Source organism: Oryctolagus cuniculus, chromosome 3, assembly GCF_051225735.1.
Source record: "Oryctolagus cuniculus isolate XC-2025 breed Fujian yellow rabbit chromosome 3, ASM5122573v1, whole genome shotgun sequence".
NCBI classification, from domain to species: Eukaryota; Metazoa; Chordata; class Mammalia; order Lagomorpha; family Leporidae; genus Oryctolagus; species Oryctolagus cuniculus.
This window is the reverse complement of record NC_142869.1, coordinates 26043180-26069658: the sequence shown is the minus strand read 5'-3', so window position 1 is coordinate 26069658 and position 26479 is coordinate 26043180. Positions and strand designations below refer to the sequence as shown.

The 26479-nt window shown below is 37.4% G+C and overlaps 1 protein-coding gene across 2 annotated transcripts in view; it reads left to right on the top strand.

The window, feature by feature from the left end:
- The window catches only part of SPAG16 (sperm associated antigen 16), a 1165801-nt gene that overhangs the window by 57864 nt on the left and 1081458 nt on the right, over window positions 1–26479 (top strand). For both annotated transcript variants that reach the window (XM_051849131.3, XM_051849135.3), the window contains exons 8-9: window positions 920–989; window positions 12047–12156. In XM_051849131.3, coding sequence (XP_051705091.3) covers window positions 920–989; window positions 12047–12156 — 180 coding nt within the window. The remainder of the gene's footprint in view (window positions 1–919; window positions 990–12046; window positions 12157–26479) is intronic.

The window sequence follows — 26479 nt, the reverse complement described above, 5'->3', positions numbered from 1 at the left end:
ATCTGCTAGGGCTGGGTAAGGTTGAAGCCAGTAGCCTGGACTCCACTGCTTTCCTAGACTCATTAGCAAGGAGCTGGATCAGAAATGGAGCAGTTGGGACTGGAATCCATGTTCATATGGGATGCCATTGTAGCAAGCAATGACTTAAGCCACTGTGCCATAACACCAGCCCTTAATTTAAAAAATTGTAATCCTGATCTCTAAGAATAGCTATTGATCTGTCATATTAGCACAGATTTATAGATTTCAATTTCTTATCTGTTGTTTTCTGTTAATAAAGAAATATTGTCATTCAGTGGTAGTAGATGGTACTTTGTTTTGGTATGATAATATACAGTAAACTCTGAGTTAGCTTTTTAAAGTAGAATTTTAAATTTAATCCTGTTGTTCTGGAAATACGGGGAAATGGTGTGCCACAGATCTAACAAGTGTTCTGAATTATAAGGCTTGTTTAATGGAACAGGTTATATCTGTGGTAGCAACTGATAAGAGTTTTGAGAAGAAAAAGACTTTTCATAATTTATTTTTTTAAGTACTGACTTCATATTCTGTAGATATAAATATAAACGTAATAGGCTGTTGGGAAATGATTTTAACAGAGAAAAAAAATCTCTCTCAAAGTAGAGGACTAAATAATTATCAAAGTGTATAATGAGTATTCTTTATTTAGGAAGCTATGTTGTGAAATAAATATTTCAGATACTTTTATAGGTACTGAAAAATTGCCTGTAGAATTGAATTTTAAATTGGAATTTTGTTATCCTTTTTGTTAACATTCATGTTTGATTTTTAAAATTTATCAGCATTAATCCAAGAGATATTAATGTTTTGATATATTGGAAGAAACATTTAATAATTGCATTTTATCATTTTAAAACTGATTTAGAATATAACTCAGTGTCTGAATTTTATTATTTAGGTGTCTGAACTTCAAGAAACATTGAAGAACATAGATATAGGACATAGTTATCATATTCCTGAAATTAAAGGTAAAAGTAAAGTGTCATGGAACTATAACAATATTGATTTGGTGGCTTTTCAACTTTATAAATTACTAGCTTTCTAAAGATATTTAAAAACAAATTGGTGTGGTAACTAGTTCACAAATTAAAATGTTAATGAAAATTAATGGGAAATATTGATGTGATACTGTATTGATTAATTTTAGAGAAAAATGAGTCAACCATCTTGATAGGATATTTATTTCTGGCTATGATGGAGTACCTGGTACCATATTAGGCTTCTCTTCATAAATTATCCCAAAGCTAACCTATGTAAATGAAGCAACAATTTTTAGCCCTTGGAAAAGAGCACAAGTCAAAGAAGGCAGGTGACAGAGGAAAATTTATGAGGTGACTTCCACTGTCACCATGGCTTTGGTCTGAGGAAGTTTCCAAACAGAGAAATGGGTGCCATGAAGGACATGCTAATCAAGATGAGGTGAAAAGGCAGAGACTATAGAGTGAAAGCAGGTAGATTTCTGAGGAAAGATCAGCAGAGAACAGGGAGCTATAATGAAGAGCAGCCCAGTGTAGGATGGAGTTGACTGAATCCTTTTGCTGGTAGCTGTGCTGCCCAAGTGCTGATTGTGATTCCAAAAGACACAATCACAAAAGATTCAAATTCCAGATGTTGAAATCCTGAAAGACACAACTCACATACAAGGGGAAAAGGTTATATAGAGGTGGTTTATAGAGGCCAAATTCTGAAGAAGGAAATGACAAGATGAAAACTTGTTAAAAAATCAATCATTGGTCAGTGTTGGAAATTCCTTCCTGCCAGTGAAATTTCAAGAACTCGAATGAATTAAAGGTGCCTTTGTCTTCAGAAGCCAAGGAAAATTGCTGCTTCAAAAATAATTGTTTGCATGAAGGGAAAACAAGACAGAGTGGTGTTTGCTGTCCCCATATTGCTTGCAGTAATGTGTGGTCTGTGGATGAGTTTATGTGGTAATGGATTTGTGTGTAACCCAATCCACAAAGTATCATGGCCCAGAAGATGGGAAAACTTAATAGGGATTGCTTATGTCAATGTATGAAAATCATGGAAGAAACTCCAAAAGAGCAGCTCCACATAGAAAATGCATGTGAAAGTGTTCTCTTTTAGGAGAGCCATGCCATGAAAGAAAAAAAGTACCTGCTTATTGTTTTCAGAAATAAGTCAGACACAGGGACACAAATACCACATTTTTCTATCACATGTGGGAATTACATACACACATGCATACATGGCAAAAAATGTGGATGCTCTGAATTACAGTTATACCCATTACATAATGATATACCCTTCTTTCCTCATTTCATGATCTATATATTGCATTCCATGATATGTGATATTAATATATCCACCCCTGATTTCTTTGTGTGTGTGCATTTCCTTGATTTTTATTTAATTTGCAAGCTTTCCAAATCTTTGTTTTTGGATTTTTAAAAAATATACAGCAACAGGTTTGCTGTGTGATTTACTCTGAAAATCATTTTATCTTTTTTTAAAGACTTTATCTATTTGAGAGAATTAGAAGGGCAGAGAGATTTAGAGATTTAGAGATTTAGAGAGAGAGAGAGAATCTTCCATCTGCTGCTTCAATCCCCAGATATATGTGATGGCCAGGGGTAGCCAGGCCAAAACCAGGAACCTGGAGCTTCATCCAGGTCTCCCATGTGAGTGACAGGGGAGTAAATACTTGGGCCATCTTACCCTGCTTTTCCCAGACCATAAGCAGGGAGCTGTATGGGCAGTGGAGCAGCCAAAACACGAACTGATACCCATATACAATGCTGGCATTGCAGGCAATGGCTTCACCTGCAATGCTGCAATTCTGGCTCCCTCATTTTATCTTAAGAGAAAAAAAGATAGAGAGGAATGGGCATTTTAGAGCAGTGGCTTGATGCCCCTTGGTATACCCACATCCCATGTTGGAGTAACTGGTGTTGAGTCTCCCTACACTTTCTAATACAGCTTCCTACTAATACACTCCCGGGGAGCAGCAGTTAAAATCTTAAGCCCTTACATACCTGCCACCCATGTAGGTGAGACCTGGATGGAGTTCCTTGGTCCTGGCTTTGGCCTGACTCAACCTCAGCCATTGCAAGCATTTGAGGAGTGAAATAACAGGTGGAAGATCTCTGTTTCTTTCTCCCCACTCCCTCCCTCACTCCCATGTCCCTCTGCTTTTCCAGTGAAAATAAATTTGTCAGAACTTTCAAAAGTTTTCATCTTGTCAATACCTTACCCAGAATTTGACTGTTTACCCCTTCTATATAACCATTTCCCCTCATATGTGAATGTTGGCTTTCAGGATTTCAACATTTGTAATTGTGTTTTTTTGGAATCACAATCAGCACTTGGGTAGCCCAGCCACCAGCCAAGAATTTATAGTCAACTCCATTACAAACTGAACTACCTAAATTTACAGATAGTAAATTTCATCAGAAAGATGGAAAAAGCAACACGCAAATTAAAGTTCTAGAACTGAAAAATATAACAAAAAATATAGTAACTTTATTGAAGTATCTAATAATTTTATTGGATATACTTCATAACAAAGTGAAGACAGCAGAAATGTTTTGTGAATTTGAAAGAGATAAAAAGAAAAAAGTCATCTTGGCCTGGGCATTGTGGTGCTGTGTGTTAAGCTGCTGCCTGCAACACTGGCATACCATCTGGGCACTGGGTTTGAGTCTTGGCTGCTCCACCTCAGATCCAGCTCCCTGATATTGTGTCTAGGAAGGCAGCAGAAATGGCTCAAGTACTTGGGCCCCTGCCACCCATATGGGAGATACCGTTAGAATTCAGGCTTCTGGCTTTGGCATGGCCTAGCCAAGGCTGTTGTGGCCATTAGGGGCACCAACTAACTGATGGGAGATCGCTCTCTGTCTCTCCCTCTCTCTCTTTGCCTTTCAAAGCAATAATTAAATGTTAAAAAATTTAAAAAGTCATCTCTTCCAAAGAGACAAAAAGACTAATGGAAAATATATTTACCCAATTGACATATATAATTGAAGTCTGATATAGAGATGGAACATAAAAATATTTAAATAAATAATGGCCTAAAATTTCTCAAACTTGATGTAAAATACCAATTTTGCAGATCCTAGAAAGCAGCTAAACATAACACAAAGAAGGACACCCCAGAAAACAGTGTACCCAAAATTTTGAATATTTAAGCAAGAAAGTCTTGAGAACAGGATAACAGAAAAGACTTGTTTCATATTGGCAACTAATAATACAAAGTAAGGCTAAGTTATCATAAGAAATGATAGAGACTAGAAGCAATGAAATGATATCATTAAAGTATAGTGAGTTTTTAGTTCAGAACTGTGTATCTAATAAAAGTATCCTTCCCAGACTAGAGTGAAATTGAGACATTTTATGCTAAATAAAAACCAATTATTTTGCATTCTGATTTGTCATACCAGAAATTATAAGGGATTTCCTTTTGGCCAAAGGGAAAGTATGCCAAGATTGATCACAGAGAATTAGAAATGTTAAAATAAAACAAAGCCTGAAATAATTTTGGGTATTTTGATCATAAACATGCTTGATGTTTGAGGAACTAAGAACGTTTACTATGATTAGATATTACACAATATATACAGGCATCAAAACATCACGTGGTACCTTATAAATATGTATAATTTTGATATTTCTGTAAATTTATTAAATTGCCTCTTTTCAAAAAACAAATTTTGATTAAAATAAAGATTAAATTTTCTTAATTTCCTTAAAATAGAATTGTCCAATTAAAATTATTAAGGAAAAATTTATAAGGCATATAAAAGTAAAAGTGAGAAAATAAAGTACATGTGGTGGAAATATTTCATATTTTGAATTTGTTGGTGATTGTGTGAAAGATTATATTTGCCAATGCTTACCAAACTATATGTATGTATTTTATTGCATAGAAATTATACTTCATTAAAGTTGGTCCTAGAGTTAGAAGTATCATTATGCTGTTTTTTTTTAAAGATTTATTTATTCATTTGAAAAGCAGAGATATTGAAAGAGAAGAAGAAAGGTCTTCCATCCACTTGTTCACTCCACTAATTGCTGTGCAATGGCCAGGACTGAGCCGGGCTGCAGCCAGGAGTTTCTTCTCCCACGTGGGTACCAGGGCTCAAGTACTCAGGCCATCCTTCTCTGCCTTCCCAGGGACATCAGCAGGCAGCTGGATCAGAAGTGGAGCAACTGGGACTTCAACCAGAGCCCACATGGGATGCCAGCACTGCAGGTGGAGGCTTAACCTTCTATGCCACAGTGCCAGCACCCATCATTATGCTCTTCAAACTGTATATATAGAGAGACCGGTGTTGAGGCCTAGCCGGTTGAGCTGCTTCATGTAACATTGGCATCCCATTTGAACCCTGGTTCAAATCCTGGGTTCTCCATTTCTGATCCAGCTCCTTGCTAATACATCTGGGAGGGCAGTGGAAGATATCCCAAGTGTTAGTAATCCTTGCCATGCACATGGGAGACCCAAATAAAGCTCTTGGCTTTGGCCTGGCCCAGTCTCAGCCATTGTGGCAATTTGGGGAAGTGAACCAGTAGATGAAAGATCTCTCTGTCTCTGTGACTCTGACTTTCAAATAGAATAAACACATCTTTAAAAAAACCCTGTATATATGAAATACATAAAATTTGTTAACTTTATTAAAATTTCAAAATAAAAAATCTTAAAAAAAGATGAGAAAAAAATTTTAAATATAGAAAGATTGCAAAGTGGTGAATTTCCTTAGTAATGATGATATTGTATCATTTCCAGATGACTATTCATTGTGTTCTCTGATAAAGGTTTAAAAGCATTCATGGGGCAAGTGTTGCCTCAGCAGGTTAAGCTTGAGATAATTACATCCCATAGAAGATTCTTGGTATTTTTGCTGCTACTACCCATTCAGGTCTCCTGCTAATGCACATGGGAGCAGTGCTAATAGCTCAAGTACTTATGTCCCTGCCACCTACATGGGAGTCCTGGATGGAGTTTCAGGTTCCTGACATTGACTTGGCCCGGGCTAAGTGGTTGTGGGCATTTGAGGATAAAAGGATAAAAGAATAAGAGGTTTATCTCTCTCTCTGTCTCAGTGTTCTACCAACCCTCCCTCCCCCTTGCTCTGCCTTTCAAAAAAGTAGCATTTTAATTCTTTTTTCCTATTCCTTCATTTGATACTTTCTTGGCTCAGATAGCAAGCAAGTGGAGGTGGTAGCCTTGGATATGACTACATCCAGAGGCAAGATGTCTTGTTTATAGATAACTTATGCAATTATCTCCTGGTATTTGGTCTGTTACAAAAGAATGCATTACATAGGCTGACTCTCTTGAGGGCTAACTTCATTTTCTTTTATGCTCATGGCAAAATTGCGCAGAAGATAGGAATTTCCCATATACTACTTGTCCCCACACATGTATAACCTCCATCACCATCAATATCCCCAGAGCCATATATTTGTTACAATTGATGAGACTGCTTTATCATCCATGTCCATCACTTACATTAATGTTCACCAGACATTGTGCATTCCATGGGCTTTGACAAATTTCCATTGACATGTAACTAACATTATAGTATCACACAGAGTAATTTCACTGCTCTGGGCTCTGTTCGTCTTCCCTTCTCATTATTTTCCTAATGTTAAAGAAGTATCAGTTATATTCAGGGTTGCCTAAAGAGACTATGTGCAAAGATGTGTATGTAGTCCTATTTATAGTAACACAACAGTGTATACAATCTTGACTTTTAATGTCACGTGAATCTTTAAATAAGATATATTTGGTATGCAATAATATGAAGTGTCTAAAATTCATGTATAAGATAAGTTTTTATGTTATAATGTTATAATAAGGAATAAAATATTTGTATAGATAAGTAATGTCTATTAAATTATCCAAAGAAAAATACTGACTGAAGGATGTACCCCAAGTTATTAATGTAATTTTCTCTATGTGACTACATATTTTTCTTATTAATTTTTTGCAAAGAATGATAACATCAAAACTATTTTTGTATTTTTATATCATTGAAGTATCCAATATGATATAAATATAAACGGATGGTTTATAAATTATAATATTCTTAGGAACTGTAACTTTTTTCTAAAAAAAGGTTTATTTATTTATTTGAAAGTCAGAGTTACACGGAGAGAGAAGGAGAGAGAAAGAGAGGCAGAGAGAGAGAGGTCTTCCATCTGCTGGTTCACTCCCCAATTGGCCGCAATGGCCGGAGCTGTGCGGATCTGAAGCCAGGAGCCAGGAGCTTCTTCCGGGTCTCCCACGTGGATACAGGGGCCCATCTTGTATTGCTTTCCCAGGCCATAGCAGAGAGCTGGATTGGAAGTGGAGTAGCCAGTTCTTGAACTGGCACCCATTTGGGATGCTGGCACTTCAGGCCAGGGTGTTAACCCAATGTGCCACAGCGCCGGCCTCAGGAACTGTCACTTTTCAATATGACCAAAGATTGTGAAGAAGATCATTTATAAGAAGGTTTGAAGTTTGAGGGGCTTTGTGGCTTTGATTTATATTTATTTATTTTTAAAAGATTTATTTATTTACTTGAGAGGCAGAGTTCAAGACAGAGAGAGAAACAGAGAGAGAGGTCTTCCTTCTGCTGATTTATTCCCTAATTGGCCACAATGGCCGAGGTGGGCCAATCTGAAGCCAGAGCCATGAACTTCCTTTGGGTCTTGCACACAGGTTTAGGGGCCCAAGCACTTGGGCCATCTTCTACTGCTTTCCCAGGCCATAGGCAGGGAAATGGATTGAAAGTGGAGCAGCTGGGACTCGAACCAGCTCCCATATGGGATTCTGGCACTATGGGTGGATGCTTAACCTACTATGCCCCAGCACTGGCCCCTTGGTTTATATTTATAACAGTTAACCTCTAAAGATTCATTCTACTCTAATAATTTACAATTTGTGCATTTATATTGGACAGATCCATTGAAGTAGACTAATGGTTATAGTTAACTTATGCTATCATCTCCTGGTATTTGGTCTATGTTATAAAGGAATGCATTATATAAACTTACATTTTTGAAGATCATATTTGTGATTGTATTTTTGTGATATTTTAAAGTGACTGTTAATCAAAAGGAATACATTCTGACCCAACATGAAGAAATAGATTATTTTTGTTGTATGCAGCAAATATATGGATCAAATTAATTACTGAAATTCTGTACTGAATAATTTTAAGCTCTTAATCACTTGCATTTTAGTTTTACCTAATGGCTGACCATACATTTTCCTAATTTCTGGTCTCAAAATCTGGCCGTGTGATCTCAGGCTCTGTCCTTAACTCCACTTACCTGAATTTGGGATCCTACTTAGCCAAGGACTGCAGTTTGAATTGACATTGATTTATTGGTTAACTGGTTGCTCCTCATAAATCCTTCCATCTTTTGTTGTTATTTTCAAATCTGTATACATAATTATTTTCATATTTTACCCCCTCTCTATTCATCTCTTCACTCACTCTTTTCAGTTTAATTTAAAAGTCCCTGTGCAGGGGCTGGCGCTGTGGTGCAGCGGCTTAAAGCCCCACTCTGCAGCACCTGCATCCCATGTGGGCACCAATTAGAGTCCTGGCTGCTCCACTTTTGATCCACCTCTGCTGTGGCCTGGGAAAGCAGTATAAGATGCCCCAAGTCCTTGAGCCCTGGCATCCACCTGGGAGACCCAGAAGAAGCTCCTGGCTCCTGACTTCGGATTGGTGTGGCTCCAGCCATTGCAGCCTTGTAGGGAGTGAACCAGCGGATGGAAGTCATCTCTTTCTTTCTCTGTCTCTGCCTCTCTGTAACTCTGCCTTTAAAATAAATAAATCTTTTAGAAAAAAAAGTCCCCGTGCATCTGCCTCTCTTACCATTTTCATCTCTATCTTCCATCTAATCATACATCCATCCATTTTTGGGTGGAGGTTGGTATGATAGTAGATATTCTTCAGTTTAAAAGTTATCCACTTTTAGGTTAGAAAGCAACAAATTATTTCCTCTGATCATTAAGAAGAAGACAGATTATTATTTAATCCAAATTTAAGGAATAAGACAATCATTGGAATAATTTGGAGCAGGGTTATCAATCAAAGGAGTTTAAACATATTGTTTTCTGATAATCAAGTGAAATTTTTGTAATAGAAAATTTAGAAAATTACCCATAATTGCTAGCAGAATATTAATACTTTACTGCCAAACCTTGTTGCTGACAAGAATTTTTAATTCTACGTTTGTTCTTATATGGCATATGGGATAATAATAAAAAAATCCTAGGAGAAATTATGAAATAGTAAATTACTCCTGATAATTATTTAAAATAAATTAACTTATACAAATATGAGGGAATGATTGAATGGGTGAAGTTTAGCAATGATAGGTATAGTAAATGAAATTTCAGTGAATTAAGAGGTATTTGTTTGATGTTTGTTTTATTTCCCTGAAGGAATTACACATTCCTTAAAATGTTGATTGTATTTGAGTAAAATTTTGGAACTATGGAGCAACAGGTGGTATTTTAGGCCTTGTCATTAAAAAGCTTTATATGGTAAACAAAAGTATGTTATGATAAAGACATGGACTGTGCTAGGAAAATACTAAACATTAAGAAATGCTTTATGAAATTTGATAATTATATGTTCTTAACCATGAATGTGACACAATTTCAATGTCTGAGCCTCTTATTTGTTCTATAAATCTTTGAGTAAGTGAATGTAACATTAATTTGATGGCAAATAGAAATCATGTGTATTCTTGTTAAATCGAGAAATAATTGAGTGGCCTTATTTCTTTTCTAGCAGTATGTGCTATTATTCCAAATGTTAAAAATATTCCTACAACCTTATTAAAGCATTAATTTTTATAATTATATTTTGATGGAGCAGCAATGTATATTCATAAATTGAGCCCTTTTGAGTTTACTACTTTCACCTGTGATCCTTACAATATTTGCTCGTTTCTTTTTAACTTTATTTCTCTGATGAAATGGTGCCCAGTAATGCCTTGAATTCTAGAAGATACCTGCTCATATTCCTGGAATTCTCTGTAGGAGTCCTGAGGTTTTCTCCGTATTGCTGTCTCCTTTATTTTCTGTGGATATTACTTCATGAATTCCCTGCTCATATATAAGAGGGAAGAAAAAGGTTATTAAACCATTGTGTTCAGTAATATGTGTAAATTATTTATAACAGTGGCTATTACATATTAAAAGATCAGTGATCTATGAAGGTTAATTATTACTATTTTCAATTAGCACCATTAATGGATTGACATTCTTGGTTTTTGAACAGTAAAGTACAATAAAATATAATAAAAAATGAAAATGTTCCCTCGATCTCAATAAGCTATAATTGCTGCCATTCCCCCACACTTAAGCCTTTTAAATACTGTGGGTCTATAATTTTTAACACCACTGAGGGAAAACAAGCAGTCTAAATACCAGGATCTCTCAAACACTTTCATATATGGCTGGGGCTATGGAATATTATGTTGTTGAGTCATTTTTGGAATTATTTTGAGGATTTTTTTCCTTTTTGTAGAAATGATGCTGAGTAGGAAAAATTAGGTCACAGGAGGAACTAAATACCAGTCACATACTTCCTTACCTTTATCATTTCATGATTCTCTGAGAACCGTGACATTGAAATCATCCTTTTTTTTCATCTTCTCTGTTATAAACTTGTTATAAATTGTATCACTGAGTTGTTTCCTGTATTTATATGTTACTAATTATAACCTTATTAATTATTTTAAATCAGCTTATAGTTTAAAAATAACAGATGGAAATTATGCAGAACTAAATAAGTGTATATATATATATATGTATATGTGTGTATAACTAAATAAGTAGATAGATAGATAGATAAATAGAGATGTGGAAGAGAAAAAGAACTTTCCTGTCACTGTTTTCCCTCTCAGATGAGTCCAGAAAGAATGTGCTTCATGGCCAGGAGAGTTGTACTGGGATGCTACCCTGCATTTTTCCTTTCTGTTTTCAACATTGAGAAGGATAGATAACCTCTGCCTGCGACGCTGGCACTCTGGGTTCTGGTCCCGGTTGGGGTGCTGGTTCTGTCCTGGTTGCTCCTCTTCCAGTCCAGCTCTCTGCTGTGGGCCAGGAAGGCAGTGGAGGATGGCCCAAGTGTTTGGGCCTTCCACCACATGGGAGACCAGGAGGAAGCACCTGACTCCTGGCTTTGGATCAGCGTGGTGCGCCGGCCGCAGTGGCCATTTGGGGGGTGAACCAATGGAAGGAAGACCTTTCTCTCTATCTCTCTCTCCCAGTCTAACCCTGCCTGTCAAAAAAAAAAGAAAGAAATTATCAACTCCCAACTTGACTCTCACTGGGATTAAACATGACAATAGGTCTGATCTGATTTCATCATCATTTAAAAAAAAAATCACCTATTATTTCTCACTTTATGTTTCTGTGTGAGAGCAAACTGTTGAAATCCTTACTTAATGTATACTAAGCTGATCTTCTGTATATTAAGATAATCGAAAATGAATCTTGATGTGAATGGAAGGGGAGAGGGAGTGGGAAAGGGGAGGGTAGTGGGTGGGAGGGACGGTATGTGGGGGAAGCCATTGTAATCCATAAATCGTACTTTGGAAATTTATATTCATTAAATAAAAGTTAAAAAAAAAAGAAGGATAGATAATAGTATTAGATAATAGTATTTGAGTCATACAATTTGCTCTTTGAAAAAGTATCTTATTATTCAGTTTCACTTGAGAAATTTTGTCTTTTCTTACCTTACTCCTTTAGTCCTTTTAACTTTGTTTAAAAAATACTTAAACAACTTCATAAGTGATTTGGATATAACATAATTTGAGATTGGCCCCTCTAATCTCTACGGCATTTCATTAACTTGCTTGACTTAATGACACACTGCATTTTTGGGAACTGAATTTTGACATTCCACTTAAAGCATTTTCATGATTTGAATATTATCATTTACTTCTTTTGAAAGTACATATATTAATACCTTACTTCATGTATCTTGGTTATAATGTCTCTTAGAGAGGAGCAATACAAATATTAAGTATAACTTGTATTATCTTCTAGTTGGTCACAATTGTGAAAAAGAAAATGCACCAGAGGGTCCCACTCAGAGAGGTCTGCGTGAAGCCAGGGAGCAAAGCAAAAGTAAAACGAAGAAGAAAGACAATAATAAGGTATGATATGCTGTTTATTGTATTTCCATTAATTCATACTTAATTGTCTGATATTTGGCTATTTTTAAAATTTATTTGAAAAGTTTAGATACAGAAAAAAAAGGGAGAATAGAGATCTTCCATCTTCTGGTTCACTTTCCAATGGCCTGCAATAGCTGGGGATAGGTCAGGCTTGAAGTCAGGATCTTTGAACCCAATCTGGGTCTCCCGTGTGAGTGGCAGGGAGCCAAATATTTGTGCCATCACCCGCTGCCTCCTCGGGCGCACATTAGCAGAAAGCTGGGGTGGAATGCGTAATCCATGCACACTGATCTGGAGTGAGGTGGTTCTGTCTCTCAGACCTCAGCTATGTGCACTCGTTCTGTGTCATTATTCTACTGGAACAGAATGTAGATGCTGTATAATACAAGCTCGTTAGTTTACAGAGGGGAAACGGAGGTCCGGTGTTACTAGTAGCTAGTTGATTCAGGGGCACATGCTTCTTAGCTGCAGGGACAGCTCAGTAAGTCGCTGTGTCACCTATCCAAGCAACCTGGCCTGTTTGTGCACTTGCTGGTTTTTGTGCTGAAAATTGCCTGTCCAAAAGAAGTCACCCTGTATCACCTGTGTTTTCAGATTGTTTAACCTCAGACTTGACTCAGTTTTCTTTAAAATTAGAATAGAAGGGCAGGCACTGTGGCGCAGTGGGTTAAGCTGCCACCAGGGATGTTGCCATTCCACATTGGAGTGCCACTTTGAGTCCTGGCTGCTCTGCTTCTGAGCTAGCTTTCATGTAGTGTATCTGGGAAGGCAGCAGAAGGTGGCCCAAGTAGTTGGGCTCCTGCCACCAATGTGAGACACAAGGGTGGGGTTTTTGGTTCCTGGTTCCTGGCTTTGGCCTACCTAGACCTGGTTGTTGTAGCCATTTGTGGAATGAACCAGCAGGTAGAATATCCATCTTTCCCCTCTTTCTGGTACTCTGCCTTTCAAATAAACACAGAATTAAATATAATTATGTTCAAGTTAAGATTCTGTGTATATATTCGGTACTTTTGTTCTGCAATCAGACTGGTAGTTAAAATCTTCCATAATGATTCTAAAAAGAAAAATAGTATTAAAACCATACAAAGAGGCCGGCGCTGCAGCTCACTAGGCTAGTCCTCTGCCTGCAGTGCTGGCACCCCGGGTTCTAGTCCTGGTTGAGGCGCTGGATTCTGTCCCAGCTGCTCCTCTTCCAGTCCAGCTCTCTGCTGTGGCCCAGGAAGGCAGTGGAGGATGGCCCAGGTCCTTGGGCCCTGCACCTGCATGGGAGACCAGAAGAAGCACCTGGCTCCTGGCTTCGGATCGGGGCAGTGTGCTGGCCGTAGCAACCATTTGGGGGGTGAACCAATGGAAGGAAGACCTTTCTCTCTGTCTCTCTCACTGTCTAACTCTGCCTATTAAAAAAAAAAAAACATACAAAGAGATAAAAAATGAAGAATGAAATTAAATAAAATTTGTAAATGGTTTAGTTTCTCATTATGAAAATTGTATAACTGTCTATCTGAAGTAATTTATAAAATTAATAATTCACATAAAGTTCTATAATGTCTGACATTTTTAAAAGATTTGTTTATTTTTGTTGAGAGGCAGAGTTACAGAGAGAGAGGGAAAGACAGAGAGATCTTTCATCTGCTGGTTCACTCTCCAAATGACCATTACAGCTAGGGCAGTCCCACACTAAAGACAAGAACCTGGAGCTTCTTCTAGGAGGCCTAAGTACTTGAGCCATCCTCTGCTGATTTCCAAGGCTCACTAGCAGGGAGCTGGATTGCAAGTAGAGCAACTGGTCTTGAACTGGTACACATATGGGATGTTGGCATTTCAGCAAGCCCCCTGACATTTATTTTAAAAGGAAAATATTTAGAATTATATTTTCAGCAGTGATAATTCTAGAAGAAGAATATAGTTTTTTTTTTTCCACATTCAAATTGCTTCATTTACTTAGATAATGCAAATAACTATGTTTTTTCCTTTAAGGTATAAGCTAGAATTTTGTATAAAACATTTGAATAAAATAAAGATTAAGCATTAATGTTTTGCTAACCTTTTAAAATATTTTCAGATTAGTGTTTTGTATTTCTTCTCATTTTACAATCTTTCCGTGAGGATTAAGTACCCTGTTAATTTATGGGTTATGGTATTCGAGATAGATGCAGATTGAGGTTAAGGGTTTTGGGGTTATGGTAGTGATTTTCATCACCAGTGTTTTCATTTTCTAATATTATAGGCATTCTCTTTCAGGCAGTAAGTAATTCATAAAATCATTCATTAAATGCTTTTGTCTGGTAACATGTTAGTAATACAAGGTCAACTTCTGATGTGACAAAAAGATTCTAAGATATAGGGATGAGTACATTACAAATTAATGAATAGTATATTAGTTTTCAGTATGGATTTATAATATTTAATATCTACAATATGATTTTAAGAAAAACATAGGCTTAAGGGAAATATAGAATAAAGTGAATCCTTTTTATCCTCACTGAGTAATCATTTTTATGAATATTTTCCTGTGCTTATTATTATTATAATAAAAGGCTGAGTTCTGTTTTTATTTTTGTATTATTCACATTAGATTATGCCTGGCGACTCCAGTTTAGAAATGAAGAGGCTTTTAGGGCTTCACTGATTTGAGTTATATTAGATACATATAGTCATAATGGATATTGTTTACATTTGTGTGGTCCTAATTCTATTTTCTGTTCTTTCTCTGTAAATAAATAATAAAATTTAATCCCATAAAATAGCATGTAATTGAATTGTTTTAAGTGGATATGATTTTTTGCAGACTATTGTCAGTAGAGCCATAGGGAGGGAAAGAGAATCCCTGAAGTGCCTGGGCCCAGAGACATCTGCCTACAGCCTTCCTTTTCTCCTCACTTGTCTATGCTCAGCTTCCTCTGTTACTTATTTCTCACATCCTCCTCTCGTGTGTCACTTTTTCTCATTTGCTGAAGTATCTCCTTGAGTAATTTTCAGAAAGGAAACATGGAGATAAATTATCTCAGTGTTTTACCTATCTGTTATGCTTCTGTTGTTTCCTTATACTGAATTAATATTTAACCAGATGTAAAGTTTTAGGTTTAAATATATTTTTTCACCAGAATTTTGGAGGCATTGTTTTATTCTCTTAAAATATACTGATACATGTTTCTTACTTCGTAAGGAAGTACAAAAATATATGCAAAGGGAACACCAATACTTTGAATAAGTAGACATACTTATAAAAGCAACTTTATTTACATGAGTTAGTGACTCTTAAATCTGCTTAGTGGAGGCATTGCAACCCTTACTCTTTGGTGAAAATTCAGCCACTTTTATAAGAATTCATTGGAATTGTACTCAAAATTTATTCTCTATTCACTTTAGGTTGCAAAACACAACCCCAAGTCAGTATTAAATATGTTCAGTTTATATAAAATTTCCAAGCTCCACATTTGATATAGAATTAAGTCTCCCATCCCTTCATCTGGGAACTTCTTTTGCAATGGGGAAGAGGAGGTTCTGGTGATGGTGTTGTGGTCCTTCCTATTTCTTCTCCTATGTTTCCTCTAGTTTGTTAACTGGCAATGTTGAAGTTGGAGGAGCGAATTTAAGAGGATTAGGAAGTTAGTATTTGAGCTAAACTAGCTTATGATGACTTAGAGTTCTTTGAATCTGGCAGATATTGAAAGCTAATTCCTCTAAGCAACTCCTTTCCCAGACCAGAACTCCCCGGTAAGTTAACCCACTCACATACTGTGTGCTGGTAGACCTCGTATCTTCCTTCTGCTTGGGTCTTCTTTGTTTGCCAGACCATGCGTCTGTATATTTTATGAAACAACTTTAGGCACATGTTTCTACTGGTATTACATTCAAGTCTCTGACAAAGCCCTTTACCTTACTGTTAGAGTCTGCAAATTAGGCACTTGGAAGTGCAAGCATCCTCTCTGGGGAGGCCTATGCAGCCCTCCACACTAAGTTTGGAACTATGATTTTCTTCCCCAAGCTTTAGAGGATTCATGTCAGGGCTCTTTGTAAAGAAATCTCTTCACATACTGTCTCCATTCCCATTCTTCTCATTCTGTCTTTGATATGTGAAAAGCTTAAGCAGCAACTAGAAGGGACGGTGCTGTGGCCTACCAGGTTAAGCCTCCACCCCTACAGTGTCAGCATCTCATATGGGTGCCAGGGAAAGCACCCACATGGGAGACCCAGAAGAAGCTCCTGGCTCCTGGCTTTGGCCTAGCCCAGCCCCAACCATTGTGGCCATTTGAGGGGTGAACCAGCGGATCAGTCTCTCTCTCTTTCTTCTCTCTGTATCTCTGGCTTTCAAATAAATAAATCTTAAAAAAATTAAAAAGTAAGAGTCAACTAGATGTTTTTAGCCAAATCATTTACAATTTTCTTTTTTTAAAAAAAAGATTTTATTTATTTATTTGACAGGTAGAGTTACAGACAGTGAGAGAGAGAGAGAAACAGAGAGAAAGATCTTCCTTCCATTGGTTCACTCCCCAAATGGCTGCCATGGCCAGAGCTGCACTGATCCAAAGCCAGGAGCCAGGAGCTTTTTCCTGGTCTCCCATGAGAGTGCAGGGGCCCAGGGACCCGGGCCATCCTCCACTGCTATCCTAGGCCATAGCAGAGAGCTGGACTGGAAGAGAAGCAGCCAGGACTAGAACCAGCACCCATATGGGATGTTGGCACCGCAGGCAGAGGATTAACCTACTGTTCCACTGCGTTGGCCCCCAAATCATTTACAATTTTCTACAAGTGGCTAGCAGATATCTGTAATTCAGAAGATATTATAACTTTATATTTCTGTGGAATTTCCAATTTAATAGCCACATATTCTTTTATCTGTTTTTGTAGATATGTTTATTTTTCAAACAATATTTATTTGAAAGGCAGGGAAACAGACACAGTGAGACAGAAACACAGAGATCTCCCATCTACTGATTCCCCAAATGCCTACAGTAGCCAAGCTGAAGCCAGAAGCTGGAACTCAATCTGGGTCTCGCATTTGTGTAGCAGGGAGCCAACTTGAACTGTCATCTACTGCCTGCCTGCCAGGGAGCAGATCAGCTGGAAGGTGGAATGTAGACTGGAGCCAGACTGAACCTATGTACTTTGAATGGGAATGATGTTGTTCTGATCAGTATCTTAATCACTATGCCAAATGCTCGCCCTTTTCCTTTTTTTTTAAGTTAGTCAATTTCAGCAGAATGTAGTGAGTTGATGCTATTATTTTTACTTACGTTCTTTATATAATATACAGAACATTTCTTAATCCTAGAATGCTACTTTAGCCCAAGGAATTTCTTTTCTATTATTTATTTGAACTCATTGCTTATTTTTACTCTTTCTGGAATTCCCAATAGCTAAATTTCATTTATTAAATCGCTCTTTCATAAATCTTAACTTTTCTTCCATGCTTCCTTCCCTTTGTTTCCTTTGCATCTGATTTATCTTCTCACTTTTGTCTTCTAACTTCTTGGAATTGGCTTTATCCAATTTATCACTATTAAAGTACTGAAATTGTTTTTGTTTTGAAAGTTCTATTTTTCATTTCCAGTGTTTATTTCTTATTCTCCAGTGATATCTTTTTTTTTCTTTTTGTGGAAGCCTATTATGTGTTCATTGATCTATTTACATGAATCTCCTTAAAGACAATAATTGGGATTTTATGCTTTGTAAATTTTCTTCTCTGTTTTCTCCAGAATATTTTTGTATTTATCCTAATCTTTCATTTTGTGTTATCTCTTTCTTCATATGACTAGTGATCCTTAGTAGAGAATTCATGCTAATGTATAGGGTCTGGATTAGGTTATCAAATTGTTTGAGGTCCATAAAGATAGGTCTGTGACATAATCAAAGCCCTTAACGGGCATTAGTGTCTTCTGCATTGATGGGTTTGTAAGGATTGATGGTATGCTATTTATTAGTGAGAGGGAAACCTAGCTGTGAGAGACACTGGAGCCATGTAAACTGTGGGTTGCTGGGAAGAATGTGGCACCAAACTTGGCTACTATAAATAGCGCAATTATGGAACGCTGAAAAACTAAAAACAAAAACCCTGAGATTCCCCCCACACACACACAGAGCGAGAGAGTGAGAGAGCGAGAGAGTGAGAGAGAAACTACCATCTGATGATTCATTCCACAGATGCCTGCAAAGGCTGGGGCCAGGCCAGGTCAAAGCCAGAAGCTGGGAATGCATTCTAGGTCTCCTGTGTGGATGGTAAGAACTCAGTTACTTGAGGCATCACTGATGCCTCCTGGGGTCTGCTATAGCCAGAAATCAAACCCAGGTATTCTGCTCATCTAAATGCCCACTCTTTTTTTAAAAAAAAAAAACTATTTATTTATTTGAAAGACAGAGTTACAGAGAGGCAGAGGTAGAGGCAGAGAGAGGTTGTCCATCCATTGGTTCACTCCCCAAATGGCTGCAGTGGCTGGAACTGGGCTGATCAAAAGCAAAGGGGCAGGAGCTTCTTCTGGGTCTCCCACATGGGTGCATGGGCCCAAGCACTTTGGTCATCTTCTATTGCTTTTCCAGGCCATAGCAGAGAGCTGGATTGGAAGTGGAGTAACCGGGGCTTGAACCAGCGCCCATGTGGGAGGCTGTCACTGCAGGCAGTGGCTATACTTGCTATGCCACAGTGCCAGCCCCTAAATGCCTAATCTTGATACTGACATTTTACCAGAATCCTAATCATCCTCTTCAGTTTCTTTTGTTTGTGTAAAAGTAATGTTGCTCTGTTGCATTCCCATCTCTGACCTCTAAGGATATTTTGTCCTGTTAATTTTCTCCCTAGCTCTCTGTTCTTCAGACTTTCCTGACAGCTACTTAGATCTTGCTGAATGTTTCTATAGTTAAGCCCCTTTTGGCTTTTACATTATAGTTCTTCTACCTGGCCTCTGATGCATCAGGATACTACAATCCTCATTGCTTTTAGGGGGCCTAGTTCTCTTATATCATCCACCATTGTTCTGGAGGAGAATCACAGCTGAGTTTCCTAGTGATGTTGCCGCCCCTCTTACCAGTGTGATCCTAACAAGCATATCCTCTAGCAATCCTGTGGGCATTGTTATCTCCGTGGTTTTTCAGCCTTGCATCCGGTTTCTTGTCTTTCATGCCCATTTCTATGAAAGTTTTGATACCCATTTCAGAATTTGTTGTGGTAACTTTGGCATTCCTACTTGATTTGTTTTGGTTATCAGTTCTTCTATCAGATTTCTAAGAGTTACTCTTAGCATTATGTTAACATCACCACTCTTGCTAGGCTTTTAAATCCTGCATTTCAGGAGACTTTCCCATATTGATAAGCTTTTCCTTGTCCAATTTTGTTTCCCATATCCAATGTTTTAACAACCTCCAGATCCAAATCTACATGTATGAGTGGATTTCATGACGTTTGGAGAAAATGGAATTAAAATATGTTTATTTTGGAGCAGAAATCTTTGCAATCCATGTATAGTTTTTTCATGATATGCATTTTGTAAATACCCTTTATACTCTGTTGGTACTCATCAATGAATGTTGTCAAGCTGCTGTAGTTCTTTGGAAATTATTTTCCATTTGTTGATATGATCATAACTTCCTTGGGTAGATTTTATTGTGCCATAATTGGATTTTGGTCTGTTGGACAGAAAACAGGGATGGGGAATATGTTTGCAGTTAGGGGACTCTGAAATGCCCTTGATCAGCACGGGTGTGCTGCTTCTTAACAGGAAGAGCAAACCATTTTTCAGGTCCAGAAAGTTCAGAGAAATTTGAAAATTTAAGATTTTCAAAGTTTACTGTCTCAGATTCTTCATAGCATCTATATCTACCATGTATATATATTTATGGATATATATATACATATATATATCACAATGCTTTACTGGTAGTTCACTTATTACTAAAATAAAACATTGTCAAGAAAAGTATTTCAAAAATTTTATAGACTAAATAAATTAAATTGTATATGATTGTTTTATAACTTGAAAAACTATTTTATAAAATAGAATTTTTCCAAAATGACTTTCCTAATATATTTTTTCAAATTTAATTATTTGCCAATGACTTTCCAACTAATATAGTATCAAACTGTAGCTTTGCTTCAATATTTGTAGTCATCTACAAGGATTTCCATTTTGAAATATTACCATCACCTCAAAATTAACATAAGCATTTTTGTATTTCACAAATAAGTTGATTCTGTTTAATAGTTTTTTATTTATATAAGTTGAACAAATTTCATGTATTTCATATATACAGAAATAGGAGCATAGTGATGCTTCCCACCCTAACCTCCCTCCTGCCTGTGCTCAAACTCTTTTCCTCCTTCCTTTATTATTCTTTCTTTAAATGTTTATAATGATGTAGTTTCATTTCATTTTATAATCATAAGCTTAACACTCCCAAAGTAACAAATTCAATAGATTATAAAAAATAAAAATCACTGTTCCTCATCAGTAGAGACAGGGCTGTACACAATAATCAAATGTCAAAATATCAATTTTGCTCATATACACTGCATTTTTGTGCTCTTATATTAATTACCACAAATTAGGGAAAATATATGGTATTTGGCTTTTGAGACTGGCTTATTTCACTAAGCATAATGATTTCCCGTTATATCCATTTTGTTGTGAAAGACAGGATTTCATTCTTTTTAAATCTGAGTAGTATTCTATAGTGTGTATATACCACATTTTCTTTATCCAGTCATCAGCTGATGGACATCTGGGTTGATTCCATATCTTAGCTATTGTGAATTGAACTGCAATAGATTGGGGACACTGATAACTCTTTCATATGGCGATTTCATTTTCGGGGGGGGGGTAAATTAATAGGATTGTGATGGCTGGGTCATATGGAGATCAATTTTCAGATTTATGAGGAATCCCCTTACTGTCTTCCACAATGGCTATTCTAGTTTATATCCCCACCAATAGTGGATTAGAGGATATTTTTCCACATCTTTGCAAGCATTTATTGTTTATTGATTTTTGGATGATAGCCATTTTAACTGGGGTGAGATGGAACCACACTGTGGTTTTTATTGCATTTCCCTGATGGCTAATGATCCTGACATTTTTTCATGTGTCTGTTGACTATTTGAATTACGTCTTTTGAAAATTGACTGTTCAAGTCCTTTGCCCATTTCTTTCTTTCTTTTTTTTTTTTTTTTTTTATAGGCAGAGTGGACAGTGAAATAGAGAGAGAGAGAGAGAGAGAGAGAGAGAGAAAGGTCTTCCTTTTCTGTTGGTTCACCCCCCAGTGGCCGCTGTGGCTGGCGCACCGCGTTGATCCAAAGGCAGGAGCCAGGTGCTTCTCCTGGTTTCCCATTGGGTACAGGGCCCAAGGACTTGGGCCATAGCAGAGAGCTGGCCTGGAAGAGGGGCAACCGGGACAGAATCCGGCACCCCGACCGGGACTAGAACCCGGTGTGCTGGCGCCGCTAGGTGGAGGATTAGCCTATTGAGCTGTGGCGCCGGCCCCTTTGCCCATTTCTTAATTGGATTATTGGTTTTGTGGTTGTTGAGTTTCTTGAGCGTTTTATAGATTCTGGATATTAATCCTTCATCAGTAGCATAGTCTGCAAATATTTTTATCATTCTCTCTGTTGCCTCTTCATTTTGTTGAGTGTTTCCTTTGCAGTGTAGAAGTTTAATAGCTTGATGTAATCCCATTTGTCTATTTTTGCTTTGATTGCCTGTGCTTCTGGGGACTTTTGTAAGAACTATTTGTCTATGCCAATGTCTTACAGAATTCTCCGAATGTTTTCCTTGAGTAATTTGATGGTATCAGGTCATAGATTTAGGTACTTGATCCATTTTAGTTGATTTATGTATAAGGTGTAAAGGTAATGGGTCTTGTTTCATACTTCTGCATGTGGAGAGCTGATTTTCCCAGCACTATTTGTTGAGGAGACTCCCCTTTCTCCACAGATTGATTTTAGCTCATTTGTCAAAGATTAGTTGATTATAGATGTGTGGATTAATTTCTGAGTCTTCTTTTCTGTTCCATTGGTCTACATGTCTACTTTTGTGCCTGTATCACCCTGTTTTGATTATAACTGCCATGTAGTATGTCTTGAGATCAGGTATTGTGGTGCTTCCAAATTTGTTTTTGTTGTTTAAGATTGTTTTAGCTCTTCAGGGTCTCTTGTGTTTCCATATGAATTTAGCATTTTTCTAAGTCTAAGAAGAATGTTAGTGGTATTTTGGTTGGGATTGCATTGAATCTGTAAACTCCTTTGGGTAGTATGGATATTTTGATGATATTAATGCTTGTAATCCATGATCATGGGAAAATTCTTCCATTATTTGTGTGCCTTTCTTTATTTAGTGTTTTGTAATTTTCTTTTTTTTTATTTAGTAAACACTGGCTCACCCCCCACAATTTCCCTCCCACTCTCACCCCTCCCATCCCTCCCACTTCCTCTCCCATTCCATTCACATCAAGATTCATTTTCAATTATCTTTATATACAGAAGATCGATTCAGTATATATTAAGTAAAGATATCATCAGTTTGCAACCACACAGGAACACAAAGTATAAAAATACTGTTTCAGTATTAGTTATAGCATTACTTCACATTGGACAGCACATTAAGGACAGATCCCACATGAGAAGTAAGTACACAGTGAATCCTGTTGTTGACTTAACAAATTGACACTCCTGTTTATGGCATCAGTAATCTCCCTAGGCTCTAGTCATGAGTTGCCAAGGTTATGGAAGCCTTTTGGGTTTGCCGACTTCGATCTTATTCTGACAGGGTCATAATCAAAGTGGAAGTTCTCTCCTTCCTTCAGAGAAAGGTACCTCCTTCTTTGATGGCCCCATTCTTTCTACTGGGATCTCACTCGCAGAGATCTTTCATTTAGGTCCTTTTTTTTCCCCCCAGAGTGTCTTGGCTTTCCATGCCTAAAATACTCTCATGGGCTCTTCAGCCATATCCGAATGCCTTACGGGCTGATTCTGAGGCCAGAGCGCTGTTTAGGACATCGGCCATTCTATGGGTCTGCTGTGTATCCTGCTTCCCATGTTGGATCGTTCTCTCCCTTTTTGATTCTATCAGTTAGTATTAGCAGACACTAGTCTTGTTTGTGTGATCCCTTTGACTCTTAGACCTATCAGTGTGATCAATTGTGAACTGAAGTTGATCACTTGGACTAGTGACATGGCATTGGTACATGCCACCTTGATGGGATTGTATTGGAATCTCCTGGCATGTTTCTAACTCCACCATTTGGGGCAAGTCTGATTGAGCATGTCCCAAATTGTACATCTCCTCCCTCTGTTATTCCCACTCTTAATTTAACAGGGATCACTTTTCAGTTAAAATTTAAACACCTAAGAATAGTGTTTTGTAATTTTCATTTTAGTTATTTTTCACATTCTTGGTCATTTTATTGCAAGGTATTTAAATTTTTTGTAGCTATTATGAATGGTACCTATCTTTAAAGTTCTTTTTCAGCCATGCCATTGTCTGTGTTTACAAACACTATTGGGCCGGCGCCGCGGCTCACTAGGCTAATCCTCCGCCTAGCGGCGCCGGCACACCGGGTTCTAGTCCCGGTCGGGGCGCCGGATTCTGTCCCGGTTGCCCCTCTTCCAGGCCAGCCCTCTGCTGTGGCCAGGGAGTGCAGTGGAGGATGGCCCAGGTGCTTGGGCCCTGCACCCCACGGGAGACCAGGAAAAGCACCTGGCTCCTGGCTCCTGCCATCGGATCAGCGCGGTGCGCCGGCCGCAGCGCGCCGGCCGCGGCGGCCATTGGAGGGTGAACCAACGGCAAAGGAAGACCTTTCTCTCTGTCTCTCTCTCTCACTGTCCACTCTGCCTGTCAAAAAATAAAAAAATAAAAAAAAAAAAAACACTATTGATTTTTGTGTGTTGATTTCATAGCCTGTAACTTTACCAAACTCCCTTATGAGTTACAGTAACCTCTTAGTTGAGTCTTTGGTTTCCATTTATATATAGGATCATGTTATCTGTAAACATGGATAATTTGAGTTCCTTCTTCTCAACTTGTGTCCTATTGATTTCTTTTTCTTTCCTATTGGTTTTGGCTAAAACTTCCAGAAATATATTGACTAGTAATAGTAAGGGTGGATATCCTTGTCTGGTTCTGAATCTTGGAGAAAAGCTTCAAACTTTCCCCTACTCATTATGATGTTTCCTGTGGGTCTATCATATATTACCTAAATTACGTTGAGGAATGTACTTTCTGTAACCATTTTGCTTAAGACTCTTTTCATGAAAGGATGTTGTATCTCATCAAATGCTTTCTCTTCATCTATTGAGAAAATTATATGGTTTTTGTTCTTCAATTTGTTAATGTTATGAATCATATTTGTTGATTTGTACATGTTGAATCATTCCTGCATTCTAGGAATAAATCCTACTGGGTCCTGGCGAATGATCTTTCCGATGTTGTAGGATTTGATTAATATTTTGTTGAGGATTTTTGGATTTAGGTCATTAGGGATATTGGTCAATTATTCTCTTTCTTTCTTGTGTCTCTTTTCTACTTTTGAAATTAAGGCAATACTGGCCTAATAGAAGGAGTTTGGGAGGATTCCCTCCCTTTCAATTGTTTTGAATAGTTTGAGAACTGGAATTAGTTATTTGAAAGTCTGGTAGAATTCAGCAGTGATGACATCTGGTCCTGGGCTTTTCTTTGTAGGAAGGTTTTTATTACTGATTCAATTTCTATCTTAGTTATTGGCCTTTTAGGTTTTCTATGTCTTCATGACTCAATTTCAGTAGATTCCATGTGTCTAAAATCTATCCATTTCTTCTGGATTTTCCAGTTTATGGCCATGTGGCTATTTGTAATTGTGCATGATGATTGTTTTTATTTCCATGGTATCCATTGTAACATCTCATTTTTCATCTCTGCTTCTATTAACTTGAGTCTTCTTCCCATTTTTTAATTTTGGTTAATTGGGTCAATGGCACATCAATTTTCTTTATTTTTTTAAAACCAGCTTCATTTCACTGATCTTTTGTACCTTTTAATCTTAATTTTATTTATTTCTAATATAATTTTAATTGTTTGTTTCCTCCTGCTGATTTTGGATTTGGTTTGTTTTTATTTTTCTACGTCCTTGAGATGCATTGTTAGGTCTTTTATTTGATGCTTTTCCAATTTCTTGATGTAGACACTAATTGCTTTAAACTTGCTTCTTAAAGTTTTTTTCTATATCCTATAGGTTTTTATATGTAGTGTTTTCATCTTCATACTTTTCTAGGAATATTTTGATTTCGTTTTTTTAAAGTTATTTATCTGAAAGGCAGAGTTAGAGAGAGGGAAAGGCAGAGGGAGAGGGAGAGGGAAAGGGAGAGTGAGAGAGAGAGAGGTCTTCTATCTGTTGGTTCACTCCTCAGATGTCTGCAGTGGCAGGAGCTATGGAGATCTGAAGCCAGGAGCCAAGAGTTTGCTCTGGGTCTCCCACATGGGTGCAGGGGCCCAAGGACTTGGACCATCTTCTACTGCTTTCCCAGGCCATAGCAGCCAGCTAAATTGGAAGTGGATCATCTGGGACTTGAACTGGAGCCCATATAGGATGCCAGCACGGCAGCTGGTGATTTTACCTGTTATACCACAGCACTGGCCCACCTTTTGATTTCTTCTGTGACCTACTGTTCATTCAGGAGCTTGTTGTTTAGTCTCTTTATTTTTGCATGTTTGCTTGAGTTTATTTTTTTTTTTGAATTTTGTTTAAGTTATACAAGTTTCATGTATTTCATATATACAGATTTAGGAACATATTTTGATTGCCTTTACACCCTTCAATCCCCCTGTACACTCCAACCCTTCCTCCTCCTCCATGTCAGATTCCCACTCTTAACCTTTATCATGATCTAGTTTCTGTATACTTAATGATCATATAGTTAACCCTGCTTTAAGTAATGGAGCTCAACAAATAGTGTGAAGAAAAAGAAAACAAAACAGAAAAAATCTAAACAAAACACTGTTCCTCAATGGATGTGACAAGGGCTACAAACAGTCATCGAATCTCAAGATGTTTGTCATTCTATACATTGAATTTCAGGTATTCTATTAGTTACATGACATCAGGGAAAATATATGCTATCTGCCTTTTTGGGATTCACTTATTTCACTAAGTATAATGGATTCTTGTTGCAAAAGACAGGATTTCATTTTTTACAGTGTATTTTTTCATTTTCATTATATATATATATATGCCTTATATTTTTTATAATGTATATATACCATAATTTCTTCATCCAGTCAACAATTGATGGACATCTGCGTTGGTTCTATATCTTTGCTATTGTGACTTGTGCTGCAGTGAACTT